Source organism: Acanthochromis polyacanthus, chromosome 18, assembly GCF_021347895.1.
Source record: "Acanthochromis polyacanthus isolate Apoly-LR-REF ecotype Palm Island chromosome 18, KAUST_Apoly_ChrSc, whole genome shotgun sequence".
Taxonomy (NCBI): Eukaryota; Metazoa; Chordata; class Actinopteri; family Pomacentridae; genus Acanthochromis; species Acanthochromis polyacanthus.
In genome coordinates this window covers 16880996-16900602 of record NC_067130.1, presented here as the reverse complement: position 1 = coordinate 16900602, position 19607 = coordinate 16880996, and the positions used below count along the sequence as shown (strand labels likewise).

Below are 19607 nucleotides of genomic sequence, written 5' to 3'. Positions count from 1 at the left end.
CGGATTTGTTAGGATGAATAGTCAAATTAATAAGGAAAGAATCAAAGAAACTGAAAACATCTGAAACAGTTTGTTGATTAATTAAATTAAACGCCAAATGCTTTCAGCTCCATAATCATTTTCCTTAATACACATTTTTATTTTTGACGATAATCTCTCGGACAAAACAATCTGCAGATGCAATGTCAAAAAGAGACAAAACACAGAAAAAAGTGATCACAAAAAGCTTTCAGTGATTGTTTTTCTTGGGCTTTAGGTCACATGTGCTCTGCTTGTGCACCGTGAAAGCCTTGATTCTTCTGGCACGTTTGGTGAAACACGGCAGCCACTTTTAGGTTTTCAAACTACAGCCACAGTGATCGGGTCCTAAACATCCACAATGCACTCACAAAATATAGACAAAATCTCACAATGATATAGACAACACTCATTATATACTGTGTCCTACACTATAAAAGTAAGTATAGTGAAATTGTGTAGTCCCCATTTTTTTCAGATGTTAAAGCTGATAGATGAGTATGAAGGAAAATCGAAGTGATAAAGTCTGGAACACACAGCCCTTTGAGGAGATGACAGCATCAATATGATCCACTGACAGAAGTAAAAGTTTAGTATCTTCTTTGGAAATGTTTTTCGGGCCTTCAAAGCAACTGCCTTCAGCTGATGTTTGTTACGGGGCTCTCTGTCTTCAATCTCCTTTTCAGCAGCTAAAATGCTCAACAGGGTTTAAATGTGGTGACCGACTTGGCCGGTCTAAGTTGTCACTGATAAAAGGTTTGCTTTTCACAGGGAGTGTTTTGGGGTCATTGTCTTGTTGCAGGAAAAAGGCTAAGCCAATGAGACTTGTGGAAATGCTTTACACATAACCAGACAAACAAAATTTGTCCGTCCTCACAGGACTTCATCCTGCAGCTGCCATCATCTATGTCATCTGTAAAGATGAGTTGGACTGTTCCAGAGGCAGCCATAAATGTCCATACGGAAAACTGTTTCAACGTTTAATAGTAAAACCATCTGGAATTCAGGTTACACTGTAAAAAGTGTTAAGCTCAATAAATTATCAAACCTTCTTTCTATCATTTACTTCTAATTAACATAATGAGTTATGTAATTTCAACTTAATCTAATGAGTTACTGGTACGCCAACTCAAGGTTTTAATTGAGTTCAGTGACATGGAAATTTCAATAGGTCAACATAACTTAACAGTAGGAGTTTTCAGTGTTAACCAGATCTCCAAACTCACCATGATCGTGGTGTGACGGCAATATTAATTCACCGCAAAAATAGTGCTTGTTAAAATTTTGTCTTGATGTGATAAGGGACTAATAACTATGATATAATATTTTTAAAACTTGAGCAGGCGCTTCACCTAGTTGCAGATGACTAACAGAAGAAGAGATATGCAAGCTGGGCAGATTGAGAACAATGAAGAGAGAAACGGCGGATGACTACTGTTTGTTAGCAAAGTCGTGATCAGGTCTGGCGGCAATACGGCGTCATGTGGAAGAGGGGCAGTGAGCCACGGAACATACGGGAAGCAGAGGAACGATAAAATAAGGTAAGTGGCTGTATTGGTTCTGAAGAAATAAATTTATGTCTAACATTTCGAAACACAGGATAGTGGAGTCTAATGCTAGTTATAGTCCTTGCGCTTAAGTGTAAAACTTCATTGGCTTATCACGGGAGTGTTTTGCTGATGTTAAGTCAGACAGGTTAGCTGCTAAAGGACTAGGTGCGAAAGGGCTAGCTACTTGTGCGACCATTAACATTACGCACTCCTCCGCAACCAGCATCCTGGCAGCTACCAGACTCATACTGAAGAACCAGCTGACGAACCCTCAGTTGGTTCGGACGACCGGTTTCCCCAAGCTTTTACCGTTATAACAATGGGACAAAATACTGTCTTTATACCGGTCTGAATCGGTTCAAAGCTGCTAAAGGGCGTGCACAACTACGCTATACAATTCAGCACACTTAGTTGCTGTAGCAAACTTACTACTAGACTCGCAGAAGAATTTGAGGATGGATGAATCTACAAGCAATCACACGCTCATTCCCGCTTAAAGGTGGTATTAGATTGACATGACTTACATGGTGTCTAAAGGAGATTTTCACTGTTTGCATTTGTCATGGTACAAGTGGCATTTTATGTTTATATCTGCATATCTTAAAGTATTCCAGATATCGCCATCATGAGTATTCGAAGTTACACTGTAACTAGTCATAAGCTCTATTTCAGATAGCTTTAATGTTAGAAGGTAAAACAATACTTAAGAGATGTCTGTAGATCTATTTGGACCAGTTAAAACAATAATTACAGATATTTCAAATGACATCATGACGGAATTGTTATGCTGCTCATTTGAGGGTTCCTGTTAGATACTAGTCCAGCAAAACATATGGACAATGCTAGCAGTGGTGGTTGGGCTGGTGGATAAGATCAGTAGTAAATGCTGGAACAAAAGGAAGAGCCTATCAGCAAGGAGTTTGTAGAGAACAAGAGCTGTGTTCATTGGAGACGTGCAGCTGAATAAAATAGAAGGCTGCTCTGACATGGCAGTAAAACCAGCTGTCATATACGGTTGTTACTGCAGTGCCGTAGTAAATTTGAAAAGCAAGCCACCTCTGCTTTCTTCTTGCCATACCTTCTGACATCATTATAGATCAGTATTTTCACCGAGTCAACACTCTTAGTCAAGATGTCTGCAACTGCATTTATAATTGGCAGAATTCCAGTTTAAAATCTAAAAAATAATATTGACCGCTTCAAAGTAAATTTTAAATATCTGAAGGGGATAATGTGAACATCTTGAATTGAGAGGAATTAACAATATTTTGAACAAGAATTATGACTAATCAGGATTAAATGGTGGAGATTTGAAAGTGGAATTAATGCCTCTCATAAATTAGCTGCAGACATCCACAGTGTGAATTGTGGATATCTGCAGATGAACTGAACATATCTGTAATAAGACATTCCATATATAGTTATAGTAAAAGCGACATCATTTGTCCTCAGAAGACGGACATTATCTGTAGTGTCCTTTTGACTAGGGAGAATTGAATTATGAATATCTGCAATGCACGTCCTCCTCCATGTTTCACTGATGAGGGGGATTATCTTATGTCTTTCTTCACACTTTGGTCTTTCCATCACTTTGGTAAGGGTTGTTTTTGGTCTGAATCTCCGTGGCTTGTCTTTATATTTTCGCCATATTCTATGTCCATCGTGCAGTATAGCCTCTATAACGCTGCTTTTAAAGCCCTCTACAAACTGTGGATTGTGACACTTTCATATCTGCACCCTCTAGACTGGTGCTGATGTCAGTGTCTGTTGTGTTGGGGCTGTTCTTCACAGCTCTACAGATTTTTCTGTCATCAGCTGCAGTTTCTTTTTTTCTGTTTCTGTGAGCAACCTGTCCTGCGTTTATTTTGAAGTCCACCGGTGGTTTCATTTTTCTTAAGAACTTTCCACACTTGACGTATCACAGGAATGGTTCTCCAGGATTTTTATTTTGTTTTCTCTTTTTACAGATGAGCTGGTTTTCTGTCATCGTTCTCTGGTGTTCACGTCAGTGTAAGCCTCCCGGCTTCAAATGGAATCTCAAAAGACAGACTGAAATGCAGGCTCGACACCCGCCTCCCTTTTATGTGTGAACAACTATGCAAAAGGAAACACCTGGGCAGTGAGTAACACCTGTCAGTCATTTACCAATTTTTGCACATCTGAGAAACAGGGACGAAAATGGCTCTTTACCTAAAATTACAAAATGTGCATAAAAACAAACAACCCTAAAGAAGATATAAACACAAGCCTCCATTTTCCCCCCATTGTTGTGTTTGTCTCATATTCAAATTCTTAATCCTCTGAACCCCAAAACCACTGGCGGGCTTGAAAGGCATGTTCATACATTTATCAGAGCCAGAAATGAGAAACGCTGAAAAGATCCTGAGAGTTTCAAATTTCCAACAGTCTTTCTAATCATATCTGATGAACAGTTCTGTCTCAAATTATAACTAAATGAACGCCAAAAATGTTTTTTCCCCTTAAAAAGCACTTTATTCTAAATGCCTGATTTGAAAAATTGTCAAAAAGAAATTGTTGGGTTCACCAGATTCTGCCAAAAACTAAAAAGTCTGCTTCCTCAATGCATCTGCAAAGACATGACTGAAATATGTGTGACCAACAGACACGTGACAAAAATTCAGGGACTTTTTGGGTAAACTGAACTGAGGTTGATCTGTGTATACACAGCACAGGGAGGAGACATGTACAGTTGGGAAATACATTAAAAATATAAAAGGAAATATAAAGGTCAGTTTGCGTCCATTCAGAGGGAATTTAATTAATATGCTGTTGCATTGTTTTTTTTTTGTTGTTGTTGTTGCTTGGGATAAAAAATTAAATCATACGATATTTGGGCTGTGTTTGTGTTTTTGGGCTGGGACGTGTTTGCATTTTCACCCTCAACGAACACCTTACCCGGGAAGCCATTTTAAGGATTCACTATCTGCAGAAACATAACTCCCAGAGCGTTGAAATTTGGTGAGGTCACTGACAAAATTTCCTCAGTTCTGGAAAAAAGTGGAACCCTGACTTGTCATACTTGCCACACATCAAATTCTACTGCTGCAGAGGCCTCAAAAGTTGGTGAACTGTCAACCAGAGACTTTATTTTATGGAAGAAATAAGATTAAATGAATATGTAAACACTTACAGGAAGTCTCTGGGGCCTAGTATCACCCATGTTTGAAAGTTTTGCTATTTTTTCCAATTTCAGTGGTTAATAATTTAAAACCATTTAATCATTTGGATTGGCTAGAAACAATTTTATCCCCACCAAATGTCAAATTGTAATATGTAGGGGTCATCATTTTTTCTACACTGTGGGCACTTTCTCTGGTTGTGCCGTTTCCACATGACTTCAAATTATTGTGAAAAATCAGCTCAGAGTGAGAAAAAATGTAATAGGAGCAAACATTACCAAGAAACAATGTTTTGCGTAACTCTTAACATTTGGAGGACACTGAATTCGTGCCTGTGCTGGTATGCGCTGTACTTGCAAGTTTGTTTATTGAACATTTTATGTATCTTTAATTTGAAAGAAAGTTGAGGAAAGTAGGACAATGCAAGGCACGCAGGTTGACTTCACCCTGATCGATTCCTGCTTCAAGCTCACAGAGGAAATATTTGTCATATGAAGCACAAATAAAAAATCAACAACTGGCAGACAAATGAACAAAATACCGTATCTGACTGGTGCAGAGGTTGAGTGAGTTGGTTATTGGCACCTACATCTAAGTTCTCTTTGTTCACATGAAATTCGAGCTTTCAAATGAAGCCAAAAGTAAAGCAGGACTAGTGGAGAAAAGAAATGGATATCAGCAGTACCTCAGAAACGCTGTGTGTGTGCATTTGAATGTGTTTGTGTTTAATTAAGATAGGAAACAAGTTACTTGAGAAAAATTTGTTCTTTGGCAGCAGAACCTTCAAAGAAGAAGAAGTTTGTTTTTGAGTGTGCCCACTCCGCAAGAAGATGAGGAAACTTTCCATAAAGCACCAATCTGGAGCACAGCGATGAACTGGTGCTCCATCTAAGACTGTGCCTCATTTTAATGTGTTCAAACACTTGTCACATGGAATGCAATGCTGAAACACATTTAATTAACAGAGAGCAAATTAAATTACGCAAAGAAAGGGCAGAGAAGCAACCTTGGAGCATCTGTTGTCTTTGTAATTAAAAGTCCCTCTTTGTCTGCTAGTCATCAAGCATCTCCCAGTGGCAATGTTACTGAACAGGCAGATCTTCAGTGATGCACAAAAACTCAGAAAGCAGTTCTTCCAGGCAAAACCACCAGCCACACTGTTTAAAATGTGCAATTTAAATGTGATACCATCCAGTTTTGTTGTATGACATGTCAGACATTTTTTGGGAATAATAATGTTTCTATTCTGGGTGGCGGTTGTATGGATGGCAGTCGTGGCCCACTGTGGTCTCAACATTATGTTTCTGTCAGGCTGACTTTCATGATCCCTGGACTTTTATCAAGAAACATCATAAAGTTGATATTTGTGGATATGAGGTAAATGCTTTGACGATTAATTGGCACCAAAAGTCATTACTGTACTTGGAACTGTAGACATCACTTGTAATCGGATGCCTTCATCACAGGCCTAGGAGATAATGGTTTGACAATTTCATTTAAATGTTTTAAGACCCCTACACACTGTGTGATTTTGGGCCATCCCAGATGAAAGATAACAATCGTGAGAGAATCGAGATCTTTGGTCGTGGCTCTAAATCGGTGGTCCTGCGTCGTACAGTGAGACAGGTTCAAGGACGGCCGTTGTCGTGGTCTTGTGACCAAAGATAAGCTGGGATAAAAGTTCTGACAGCGTCAGAAATTCGGGGTGATCATCTCACATTGTGACTGCTGCTGCGACCTATGACAACTAACTAAACAATAGAAATGCAGTATGAAATGACGTATTGATCAGCGCGACACTGGTGCAAAACCCAGACAGATGATTTGCAGTAATAATGACAAAACGCATCAAAACAAGTACGTGGGCTTTATACAAAGAAGACAGCCTCATAGAGATCCAGGCGTGAACTAACCGTGACGTCACCCGTTGGTTTCAACGCCGAGAAAATGAAGCCCGGATTTTTCTACTTCCTGGTCACCATTTTGGATTTTTTGGAGCCAGTGACGTAAAAAGCGTCATCAAAAAGGCTGGACCAGAGAGCAACTAGGGGCAGGACCAGTCTATGGGACTGTCAATCAAGTATAGCCACGCCCCCTGGCTCCGCCAACTTTATTTAAAATTCAGTATTGTTTTATTTTAAGATTGGCCACCTGATCTCTCATTTTGACCATGAAACTAACGGGGAAAAAAAATCCTGAGCTGTAGAAAATCAGTCTATCAAATTTTATTTTTTCCGGTGATGAATTGGGGTCTATGGAGCAAAAGCTTTTTGGAGCCAACCCTAGCGGACGGCGTGATATTGTAAGTTTTTGACACTTCCGGGTGGGCTTCAATTTCAGAGCCAGATGCTACATCCACTTTATATACAGTCCATGGATGCAGCAAAAGAAACCTTTTTGGCGTGTCCTCCAGCTCGTACCACAACCAGACAAAAACGGATGAAGCACGGAAGGATATAGCGGTGGAATTGCAGCTCCCAGGTTAAAAACCTAATATTAGCGGCTAGCAAACACACACAAACACTGCTTTAAATAGAGGCCATAGCACTTAGTTTATGTTATTAAATAAAAAAAGAAATTCCATTCATGTTTCACTAGTTTTCCTGTGATTGTAGAGATCCCATTTGTGCTTCGGTTGTTTATTTTTCATGGGTGGATGGTGCACGCATTCAAGTCGACTCAAGTACACCAAAGGCTGCGATTTAGCTGCGTTTTCATCTAGCAGTCTGCACACAGCAAACTTCACGTTGTGCCCAAAGATTATTAGATTCATGTCGTACAGAGTAGCAGGCTGTAAACTTCGATTGTTAAAATCAGACAGAGGCCTTTAGATGCAACTGCTGTTTTTACCGGCCTGTACTGCCCATAGATCCTTTTCCAAGTATAAAAATGTGCATGAACTATTCGATAGTTTTTCTAGGAGCTCACTCTTTTCACTTTTTCCTGTCACATGCCTTCATAAAGCTCTTGATTTAGCTTTTATTTGTCATTTTTCCTATTAGTGAGAACATGAATAATGAGAATAAGTAAACAGATGGAAAATAGCTGTGGCTGTGCATTTTTCAACATGACAGAGGCGTGGAGAGGACGGAGACAGAGGCTGTTTGTTTCAGTAATGACAGTAGTACACTTTATTACTGAGAGAGCGAGAGCATTTTACGAATCCACCCTCTGGTGTGGAATAAGTACACCTTCGTATTGCTGAGTGCCACAGTTCATACATTAGTTAAACATTTTATTTTCTATTTTTCAAAGGCGAGAAGGAAAACCAAGTCGCTTGTGCGTGCCTCAAACAGAACACTGACTTGTAACAAAGGCTACAGCTCAACAACAGACTGAACTGAGGCTGCTGACGTTGCAGACTAGTTAATATATAAATTATTTCTATCTAGCTCATTGTGTGCTTTAGTAAAATATGTGAGAATTATGAGAAATGTTGCTGCAAATTTCAATTGCCAACTATAGATTATGAACAAAGACCGAGGTTATTATTTTTGGGTCATTCCGCGCCTTCCAGCTCTCCTGTGCTGAGATCAGCAGTGAACCTGGTACACTTGCAGTGTTTGTCCCCAGACTGTGAGAAGGTGGTCCTTGCTTTTATATAATCCAGTACAGATGGCAGACCTTTCGTGCCGTAAACCATTTACGCTTGTGTGACTCACATCATGGAGCGACAGAGTTGATTATTTTACTTCATGTGAAACAGTGGGGGGAATGTGGCTTTTTGGCGAGGGCAAGAAAAGTAGGATTTGTTTTTCTGAATCTTTTGCAGAGAACAGTTTTTCCTGCTTTTCCCCTGTTGTGTACAAGACTACATTTGTGACATTATATAGAGGTGGAAATCATGAGTCATTTTACTGATTCAAATTGCTTTGTTCAGCTCAGATCTACGATTCTTTGTCACTGAAAATGTAGTTTTATTTCTCCACAGCTAAGCGGGCTCATCGCTGTTCAAATGCACTTCACTAAGTACGTCAGTAAGAGAGCACGTCACTGTTCAAAAGCACTTCAGTTTATACAACAGTAGGCGAATGAATCACAGTTCAAAAGCACTTCAGTGGGTGCGGCATTAAGTGAATGCATCACTGTTCATTCGTTCATCTGGTTTAGACTGCTTGTTAAGCACCACTCTCAGTCTGCTAGTTTAAGCTGTCACACTGAGTTCAGTTAAAAAAAAAAAAACACAGCCTCTACCTGCACATCAGGTTGATAATTCAAGCAGCCTATTTTTTATGTCTGAGTTATCTGGTTAGGATTGATTCTAGCTTTAAATAGGTCTTTAACAAGGAATTAACATACCGTGTGTCATGGCTGAGCTGATAAAAACGCTCCATCGCAAAAAGCTACTGATCAGGTCAGTGACTATGGTGATTCAGAAGAATATGTTGATAGGGATTAACTCATGTCTAAAACACCTCAACCATAAAATATACAGAGACAAACAATAATTTTGAAATATTTTTCAAAGTTAACTTAAGAAATTTTCTCATCGGATGAATGAATCATCTTGGAAATCATTGTTCTCCGTATCGTCCCTCTTCCCTCCTACCTGAAATGCATGGGGCGTGTCGTCCACACAGTAAACCCTGAGGGTGAAGCCCAGAGAGTTGCTGGTATCCGGACTGCCAAACACAGCCAGCCTCAGCCGCTTGGCCGCCTCCTGGTTCAGCGGCTCCCCCACCAGGGCGTAGCGGCCTGGATGCTCCAACAGCACGTGACACCTCTGAGCCTCCAGCAGACAGTAGCTCGATGTGCTCTCCTCGTCCACAGACATCACTTCCTTTAAAGGCAGAGACACATCAGGAAAGACTGGATTTATACCGAACAAAAACATAAATGCAGCGTGGTAATGATCTTTTTATTCTGATGCAGAGAAAAAGTTCTAAACCTCATTTCTATTGCAAAGGTTAGAAAATGGTTAAATTTAGCTAACTGTGCACAAAAAGGATTTGAGGTGTTCAGCTGATGGCACTGAGCTAATCCACACCTTCGTCTGGATTGTGGCTTTAAGAACAAAACCAGATAATATGACCAGTTCGGAGCAGTGACCACAAAAGGCCACCTTTAAATGCAGCTTTATTCAAATAATTCAATGCCTCAGAAAGACGAGAACAGGCTGCTGGCATGTCATGTAGGGGTGTAGTCAGGAAATAAGACAGTGATCCTGTTTCACAGTAGAACATCTGATATTCATTTGCGGCTTTATTAACTTTTCATGTTTCTATGCATAGATTTCTGCCAGTACCAACCAGTAAATATTTTGCGTGTTCGGCCCTGATCCTGATCTTAGAATTAGACTCAGGACATTCATAATAATAATAATAATAATAACAACAACAACAACAAGACAAGCACTCAGAGAGCGCAGTACTCCACCACGGCTGCTCAGTCGAATCATTTCCGACGGCTGAAATCCTGAAAAAAAAATTGTGGCAGAAATTATAGCACTAAAGAACATGGCCATTTAATGTAGATGTACCCACAAACAAAATAACCTTGCGCTAAGCACAGGCGTGTGTTATGCATGTACGTTATGTATGGATACTGAATCATGTGACCTAAATATGTAGCGGGCGGTGTGAATTGATGGGACTCGGAAACTCCCCCTCACCAAAATTTAATCAATTGTTCCTTGTATGATTTTCAACGGATAAGTCTGCAGTGGTCAAACTGTAGTAGGATCGCAATCCTGTGATCGCCAGTAGGCGTGTTCACTTGTCATAGTTACAGTGAAGCCCGCTATGTCACAATGATACAGAAATCTTTAACAAATCCGTGGATCCAGACTGTAAAATGCATCACTGCCAAAACCCAATCAGTGGGTCCTTGCGCCATTTCCAACCTTCGCTGAAAATTTCATCCAAATGAGTCTGTTTTTGAGTAACGTTGCTAACTGACAGAAAAACAGACAAACATACGCCAATCGTCACATAACTCTGCCGTTCCTTGGTGGAGTAATAACAATCATCTTTGTTTATTGAGCACTTTTCAAAATTCAAGGTACAAAGTGCTTGCCAGTCTCCAAACACAACATGTTATGTAATAATCAACACAATGACAGGCATTTCAAAGGAGATTAAAACTCTAATTCTATCATAAAAGGCTCTGCAATAAAATTATGCGCTAAGAAGAGACTTAAAAGAGGTCACTGATGCAGTCAACCTGATTTCCTCGGGCAGATTAGTCCAGAGCCTCAGGGCCTCGACTAAAAATGCTCTGTCCCCTTTACTTTTCTGAAAAAAGACTTCTGCCCGAGGATCTCAAAGTGTGCACTAGTGCATTGGCTACTAGAAGGTCAGAAATAGAGCTGGGAGAGAGGCCACAAGGGCCTTAAAAGTCATCAGCAAAACCTTACAATCCATCCTTAAACATAGCGGGAGCCAAAGTAAAGAGGCTAAAACACAAGTAATCATGATCTATGATGAAACACGAGAGACCATGTTTCTTAGTCGATCGTATGTTTACTGGATCTCCACTATTCGTCCTCTATGAAATGGTTTCTGACTGCATGGTACAACAGATAATGTGACAAACGATGTTTTGGATGATAAGGTGATGATGTTGCCCAAAATGTCCACAATGTTTGATGAGCCCTTCAGGACATGTACCTTGTTAATGAGTTGTGATTTTTGGTCTGTTACTCCACTCACTCTGTCTATTTTCAACCCAGTGTGTATTTGGTCATTTTATGACATCTATTGCGTGTTGGACCAACAGACATGAAAGAGTAGAGTTTAATAAAACATCACATGCTGCTTTAATAATGTTGTTCTGTACAGTTCTAGTGCGGTGATCACATATTCTGAGATAACAGAATTCTAGAGTCTGCAAGTTAATCATGAGAACATTTTGTTATTAGGATGCTGTCTTGCTGAGAATTTTTATGATTATTATTATGGCTTCATGATTCCCAACATTACAGCTACCGCCAAGAATCTGTTTGCAGAGAGAGAAAGCAGCTTTAACTTAATGATCAAACTAAAAGCTGTAAGAACACCATTCAGCCTGTAATGACCTGAGTAAGGCAACTCTTTGCAAATTGACTGTTTGGGCAAGATCTATTGTACTATTATTTTCTGTAGACAAATAGTCAAATGGAAGAATACAAATGGCCACGCAGTTAACCAAGAAATCATTAGAGTCGTGGATACAGCAATTTAAAGTTGGTACTGTTGTTAGGGGTATTATTAAGGCACTTCACAGACAGCAACCTACAAAGTTTCCTTCATGCACAGACTCAGATAGGATGAGGAGCTGGGCAAAGCTGAATGAGGGCCAAATGAATAATGACACATCTCACTAAACAGATGGGGATTCAGTAACACTGACAAAACGGATTAGCGGGGTGCAGTTGTGTCCGATGGCCAATTGCTCTTCATCTCGTGCTCAATTCTCCCTAAATCACCTTTGAAACATAACTGTGACCCACAGGTCCCCTCTGCATATGGCCTGGATGAGGCATATAAAGCAATGCAGGGTAATTTAGTGGCCCACAGCTTCCTAAACCTGCCCCATTAGCACTGCAGCAGACATGAAGGATCTCCATGACATAGCCCATCCCCGACAGGCAGTCGGGGAGAAATGATAGAGTCAAACTCCAGTGTACAAAAGTGGAGGCTCTAATGGGAAATGCACTGAGAGGCAGACAGGCCGAAAGAGAGGAGGGGAGGGAGAAGGAAAGAGAAGAAGACAGACTGAGAGAGAGACCTCCATCTCCCATTATATCACTAATTCTAGAGATTAGGTTTTGAGTAAGTATCCTTCCTGAGATAAAGGGCTCATTATTTCTCAGTGACAGAGACAGGTCACAGCGTTGCATTTGGAAAATATCTCTTCTTTTTCCCCCCCCAACTTGCCTACGTCTTTCTGTCGGTCTCTCTCTGCTATTCCCTCCTCTCCGTTGACATATAGCGGCCATCACTGATGGCTCTTTTGATAGCTCCCTTTTGTGCAACACGTCTGCTGGCAAATTACATCTGTGTAAATGTCACACGGAGTGAAAGGACCAGACTGGTGGCGAGTCACAGACCCCCAAGGTCAGGCAAACTCGGTGGCTCCGGGGTTGCTCTGCCTCGATGAGGTCCCCAAAGCTTTTTGATGAGGTTAGTTAAACATTAAAAGAGCATCTTGGATGTCTACTCTGCCGAGAAAGCACGAGAAAATGAATCGAGGGTGTTTGGATTGAAGGCAGATGTCTGAGTGTTCCTCGGTGAGGCTGTGAAGTAGCTCTACGGGGCAGAGTTGAAGGACTTTTCAGAGGTGTTATTTTATGGGGAGCAGTAGATGTGAGAAAAAAATTTCACAGCCGCAATCACAGAAATAGCACCATAATGCATTTAGAGCAGTGAAGTCTTGAATCTTTTAAAAAGCAGACCAGTTTTTATCTCTTTTTGACCTCAGAGTGAGACTACTAGACTAGAGTGGATACTTTAACCTTGTAGCAGTGTTTTACATTTAAAAACTAAAGGAAAACTTTTTCTGTTTTTATAACTTGTTGCACTATATATGACCTACCTCAGTTATAAACTTGTTAGTCATTTAGTTGAGATCACACACTGTTTTAAGGAAATTGTGATTATTTTTTACAGTTTACTAGAAGATGAAAATAATGGTAAAGCAGCTGAATCTATTCAGTGGCTAGAATATTCTGTGAGCTACATATATTCAAATGAAGAACTGTTACATTTTAATCTTGGAGATATTTTCTGTGGTCACAGAAGAAAAATTGAAATGACACATTGTACTGTTTTTCAGATATACAAAAAATGAAAAAGACATAAAGACATGTTTGTGTCTTTGTCCCTGTATTGTAAATGCGCTTCTTGTTTTCTAATTTCATAACGACTCTCAATGTAGACCATGCAGACAGATTTGTGAAAGAGTAACGCTTTAAAAATACCATCATTAAACTGGAAAAAAAACATGTTGTCAATGAATGCTAAAAGCCGTCATTTGCATTTGGTCTGACATTTCTCTGGATGTAAGTCAGCATGAGGTAGAGCTTGAAAGGCTAGATTTTATGCAGAATGACAAATCTGAGCTGGCAACCCTGAAATCGGCTCCGTGCTTGCATGACTACACTGCAGGATGAAAATTTTCATCAAAGTAGGTCGAAGCAGTTTATCAGATTGTATTGATATTCTGGTCACTGGTGAGAGTTGTGTGTTTGTACTTGTTACCACTCTGCACTGATGCTACAACAGAATGTCTGAACCTGTTAACCGCAGGTGAAGTGGAATACTAAATTACTCACCTCCCACTTGTTGTCTTGAATGTGTCTCTTTAGCCGGATGGTCCAATTATCAGCAGCAACTTCCGCACAATGCGCAATGGTCATGGCGATGGGACAGGACAGGTCGAGGCCAGGCGGGCCGTACATGACTGCGGCGCTCAAAAAGATCTCTGGCCCATCCTCGGACACAGCACTGCGCACACACCAGTAATGGGACACGCCATTAATCAACATGCATCACACAATTGGATCAATTTTTAGTTCTATATATAAATTTTTAATGGCTCCGGTTTATAAGAAAATGACAAGAATCTCACTACTAATGAATCACTGCTTAAGCAAGCATTTAGGGTGTGACCCTTGCCTATGAACAAAGTAAACTCAAATCCTCGGACACTCATAAGGAATCAATCCCTGACTAGCTGACACACAGACACACAGATAGAGGAAGATTAAAGCACCAAGACTAATGGACAGTGAGGCTGGGGAGGACAGGCTTTAGCACAGAGCGTGTAAGCTTTGTGGGTCGATGGAGCTTATGAAGCCTGCTCCGGCCAGTCTGGTGACAGATTAGCCGGGCCAAGCTGCTCTTGGCCAGGGGCCCAATCTTGGCTGGAAGCCCTGAAGACTGCGAGCAATCGATGGGACCACCATCAGTCATGCAGCAGGCCTGGCTGGACACCTCACATACACAGGACACGATATTGGTGCTGTTGTCACTGGAGTAGCATGGATATTTCTCAGCATCATTAATACAACTGCAGCGGGGACAGAGGCTGACACGCAGGAACAGGTGCATCGCAAATGTGTAAAGTGTGCATGGACCTACACTTAAGCACGAATAGAGGAACAGAGTGAGCACGAGTTAGGTGCTGAAAGTATAATTTTTATAGGTTATATTCCTCATGTTGACACAGACAAACTGGACCACCTGATGCATACATAACTAAATCAATACCCGTCTCCCAAATCCCAACTGCACACTAAATCTGAGCAGTTTTTTTTTTGAGGGATGAGGTTTGAGTGATTTATATATTTTTATTCATTTATTTGTGAATCATCTACAGCCTCTGGATAGGCTGATTATTTTAAAAAGGAAATAAGACAAAGAAAAAGCAATCAAAACAACAGCATACATGAATAAGTCTTATCATGACCAGGTCAGAACTGATCAGACATCATGTTGGCAGCCTTGATTCTCCAGTCATCAGATTTTCAAGCACAAAACACATTTAATATTCGAGTGTGCCGTTGACTGACACTGTAGTTCCACAAAGATGTCGGTAATGAAGTCCAAGATTAGGTCAGAAAGAAAACAAAATGTTTATTAAATCTTCATTAAAAAGTCCAAAGACTTTGGTAAGGACCTTGGTAAGAAAATTACCTGGAATGCAGCAGCACTCAAAAATAGCAGCCGACTGACCTCAAATCAACATCTGTACTGCATTATTCCTTATAAAATGTGAAAACACATTAATTTCTCAATTGTCTTAACCCTTAAACCCACTAGTGGGTTACATAAGCGTTCCATCTTTAAAAATTTGTCAAAATCACATCATTTAACAAAGCTAGAAGCTGCAAAAACAAAAAGAACCAACAGTACTTTAATTAGATATCTGCAACATGCCACTCCATTGAAAAACCCAACCAAATCTAAGCTTAAAATAAAAATAATTTTATTCTACATGTCTAATTTAAAAATTCACCAAAAAATAAATAAATGTCTGTAATATACAGATTCTGTAAGAAACATCAAATTTTGTGCAACTGATCAGCCGTAAAATGCCTCTGTTGTGATCAACAGTTCTATGACAAAGATTCTGGGACTATTCAGCTGAACTGCAGGCAGTGTTTTTACAGAGCACAGCTGAGACAAGTACAGAAACAAATCAAAAAACTGAGCTGTAAAATATCTTTGATATGTTGAACCACCATTTTCTTTTTGAGTTCTGGTAACATTTTTGGGCATTTTTTTGTAAACTAAATAAAGCAAACAAAAAACTATTTTTTTATGATTATTTATGGCATCATGATTTTGTTATAGAAAGACTATTTTTTTCATTTTTTTAAAATTCTCTCCAACACCAGCCTTGAATGTACTGTTTTTCTAGTTGCGCAGGATGTTATATTGCAGTGAAAAATTTGTTCACAATGACTGAAGATGTGACAGGAACAACGAAACACCCAGAAACTGCTTGTGGTTCAGAGGGTTAAACAAACTGCTATAACAATATACTATAGGGGCTGCAGTTAACTATTTTTCCAATTAAAGCGCTAAGATCGTGTAAATCTAAAGCCCATCCAATACCACTGAAAAGTGCCTACTTTTCTTTATCAACAAGAAGCAAGCTTATCATTTAAAGATTTAAGGACAGAAGCCGCATCTCTACTGGAACATAATCTGTTTTAGTGCTTTTCCAGCCCTGCAGCAGTTACCTGTAAGATGCATGACGATTGTTTTATGAATAAGGCAGAGGCGGGAAGGTGTGGAGTGATGTGAGAGCTTGTGTGTGTCTGCATGCTGAGAGGACAGTCCTCCCATGCGGCACGATATGTGGTTGAGGTAGTTCAGCTCCTTATCTTAACAGCTTCTGGTGCAGAGTGCTGTGTGAAACTTTATTTTTCATGATGCTGTTACCAATCAACACTAAAAAATTAAAAGAGGTTACGATCCACTGTCTAAAAATAAAATCACACATCCATGCAGCACCTTGGCCCTGCAGCTGCACTTTTGTGCTAATCAGCCCCAGGCTCAGAGGAAACCAAGGTTACCTGCTGCTGAGACTATGATAATTAGCCAGATTGCCTGTGAGCAAAGATTAAACATGGTTATTTAGCAACTCTGATTGTGTTTATGAGAACAAAGAAATATCACTCAACTGTAGATAGATTGCAGTTATTAGTAAAGCCTTGGCCCATATGTGCACTAAGCATATTGTGCCTCTTTCACTATTTTTACTAAACCATATCCCATATCTTAACTTTTTAAAATTTTACTTTACTCAGACTGCAATTATTTAAATAGACATATTTCGAGAATTGTTAATGTTTGATAGGGTTTCTTTTCAAGCTCGAACAAAGGTTTGGAGTTTGACAGAATTTCTGGTTTGAAATGGAACTGATAAGTGGAAATATTAGTGAAAGGGGACACTTCATCTAAATTACAAACAAGTAACTATGCAGAAGAAGAACTATGCAGAAGACAATGTCTTTCCTGTCTCTGTTATATAATCCACAGAGCATTAGGTAAACAGCTGTGGTTAAGACATTTTCTATAAAAGAAATAGTCCTGTTGAAACTGTTGACAGTCCATTGCTTTATTCTCAACTTGTCAAATGCTAATACTCAACACCTATCATGCAGTGTATAGCTTTGAAATGTATTGCTATGCAGCAAGCTATGCAAGGCAAGCAGTCAGCAAAAATGCAACAGATTTTGAGCATCTCCCTCTTTCTACAGTTGTTTCATATATGCAGTAGTACTCCCCACTGTGACACCTGTAAACACACTTTAATGCATTTGCTTCAGTAGAGTGGAAGTGTACCTAATACGATTTAAAAATATGCATTTCATCTTGACCTATTCGAACTCTCAAGGTCTCGGGTATTTTTTTTTTGTTGAAATGTACAACTGAAAAAACATCCACAAATTCAGTCAGTAACAGCTACACAACTGTGAGGATCAAATGAACAACCTTGGGCTGCATGAATAAGAGACACTTAGGAGAATTTAGAAATACAATGGCTGTTATTGTCCTTATTTCCAGGTCTGAGTGAGATATAAAAACTGAAAACTAAGCTGTAAATGACAGAGTAAATAACTGTGTCAAAACAATGGCTTGATGACACTGATGCTGTTGAGTTTGCTCCAAAGATACTTCACTGCGACTCTATTAAATTTAATGCAACAGAAAAAAATCCACAACAAATGCTACATCCATTTTAGTCACCACAGTATCAGATGGCCTCTTTGGTTAATGCATTGCGTATAGCAACCTTTTGAAAAATAGGGCTGGTTGCATTTTTGTAACAGATATGACCAGTTCCCGGCGTAGGGACCTCCAGGGTGGACAGGGTTAAAGCTGAAGTCAGTGTTTATACATGAATAATGGGCCTGATGGCGACATGTGATGTAAAACATGTTTGCTGTAGTGGTGTACCCACAGAGATTTATCTGTAGGGCTCAGCGATTTGTGGAAAATATAATAGAATTTGTGAACCATGTGATGAAGCGCTACCACATGAGATCAAAAGCATTACCGGTGCGCGAGGAGGATGTATGAATCTGTAAAAGCACTGACAACAATTTAGAAGTCTTGTAAAATGCTTCAGATGTGGTAATTATATAAAAATAATGGAAAATTAATTAAACTTTGTGTCAGCTGAACCACACACAGTGTGCATGCCTGAACCCCTGATAGTACAATCTGCTTGAAATAATAATAATAGAAAAATAATTACATTAGTCAACATTTATATTCTGAAATGTATCCTTTGCAATTCTGTCATTTTTGTGTTTCAAATTGAGATTTCAAGTTGAAATTGATTAATTGTGCAGCCCAATTTATCGCCTGACTATACAGCTACCCTCAGCTCTGATGAGCATTTTAGTGTCTTTTTATCAACTGTTCCTGTTTTGGTGCATTATTTTTATCATAGCTGTGTTATATTAGAAACTGCAGGTAAACGTTTTCAGTGACAAGGTTTAAAAGATCAGAGAGACAAAATTAGCAGTTAACTGGTGAACAACTTGGAATGTTCAGCAACTCATGAGACCTTTCCTGAGAGGTTTCCGAAGTAGTTAGTGGTATAAAACTCACAGTGTGGCTGAATATATTCATTACGTGACCAAAAACACTCAGCTAAGTCCTTGCTAGCATATCAACATTTTTACAAAGATGACAATAAGGTAACACTGGTTTTTAATCGTTTTCTTAACTCTAGTGGTCAAAATTAAGGGACACCTAAAATTACGAGGAATTTTCAGGATCAAGTTTTTTAAGAAAGTGTTACTACAAAATAAAGGTGGCCATTTCCCACTGAAAATAACCACCAATTAAATTTTTAAAATGAGGCTCCAGCTGTGGCAGGTGCAGAGCAGCAGGTACCTCCCTCCAAAAGTACGCTCCAAAAATAAGAACGTCACTGCTCAACTCATCCCCCCAAAACTTTTGTGAGTCACATCATATTTGGTGTATTTTGTCACACACCATGATTTTGTCCTTGGACAACCCACTTCCTCCTGCCAAGCTGAAGAAGATCACACACAAAACAACTCCGTGAAGCCCAGAGGAGAGCTCTTGTGAACACCTGAAACTGAGCCAGAGCTGATCGATTCCTATTCTTTGCAAAGGAAGGCATCGTTTTATGTAGATGGTCGAGGTCTGAATGGGAAGAAAGGATCCAATTTCTCCCCTGGACTCTGCGGCTGTCAGAAGATAGGCTTTGACTGACAGCTCAGTGGTGCGCAGCTCCTGCAGCTTCTTAAACGACCGCCAGAGAAGTAAACAGCATCAGGCTTATCAGAGCAAAGCAGGAGCTTGGAGGGCAACTGCTCGGCTGAATTGGGGAGACTTAAGGCAGGGGAGTGTGCAACCAGCCCACTAAGAGTGTTCTGAGCCACAACCTATATGTGACCTTTGCTATGCTTTCTTTCCCACATGACCCC

The 19607-nt window shown here is 39.9% G+C and overlaps 1 protein-coding gene across 2 annotated transcripts in view; it reads right to left on the bottom strand.

The window, feature by feature from the left end:
* LOC110949472 (netrin receptor UNC5D) overlaps positions 1-19607 on the bottom strand; it is a 211636-nt gene that overhangs the window by 8690 nt on the left and 183339 nt on the right. For both annotated transcript variants that reach the window (XM_022191566.2, XM_051938483.1), the window contains 2 exons: positions 13962-14133; positions 9258-9488 (listed from right to left, as the gene is read on the bottom strand). In XM_022191566.2, coding sequence (XP_022047258.2) covers positions 9258-9488; positions 13962-14133 — 403 coding nt within the window. The remainder of the gene's footprint in view (positions 1-9257; positions 9489-13961; positions 14134-19607) is intronic.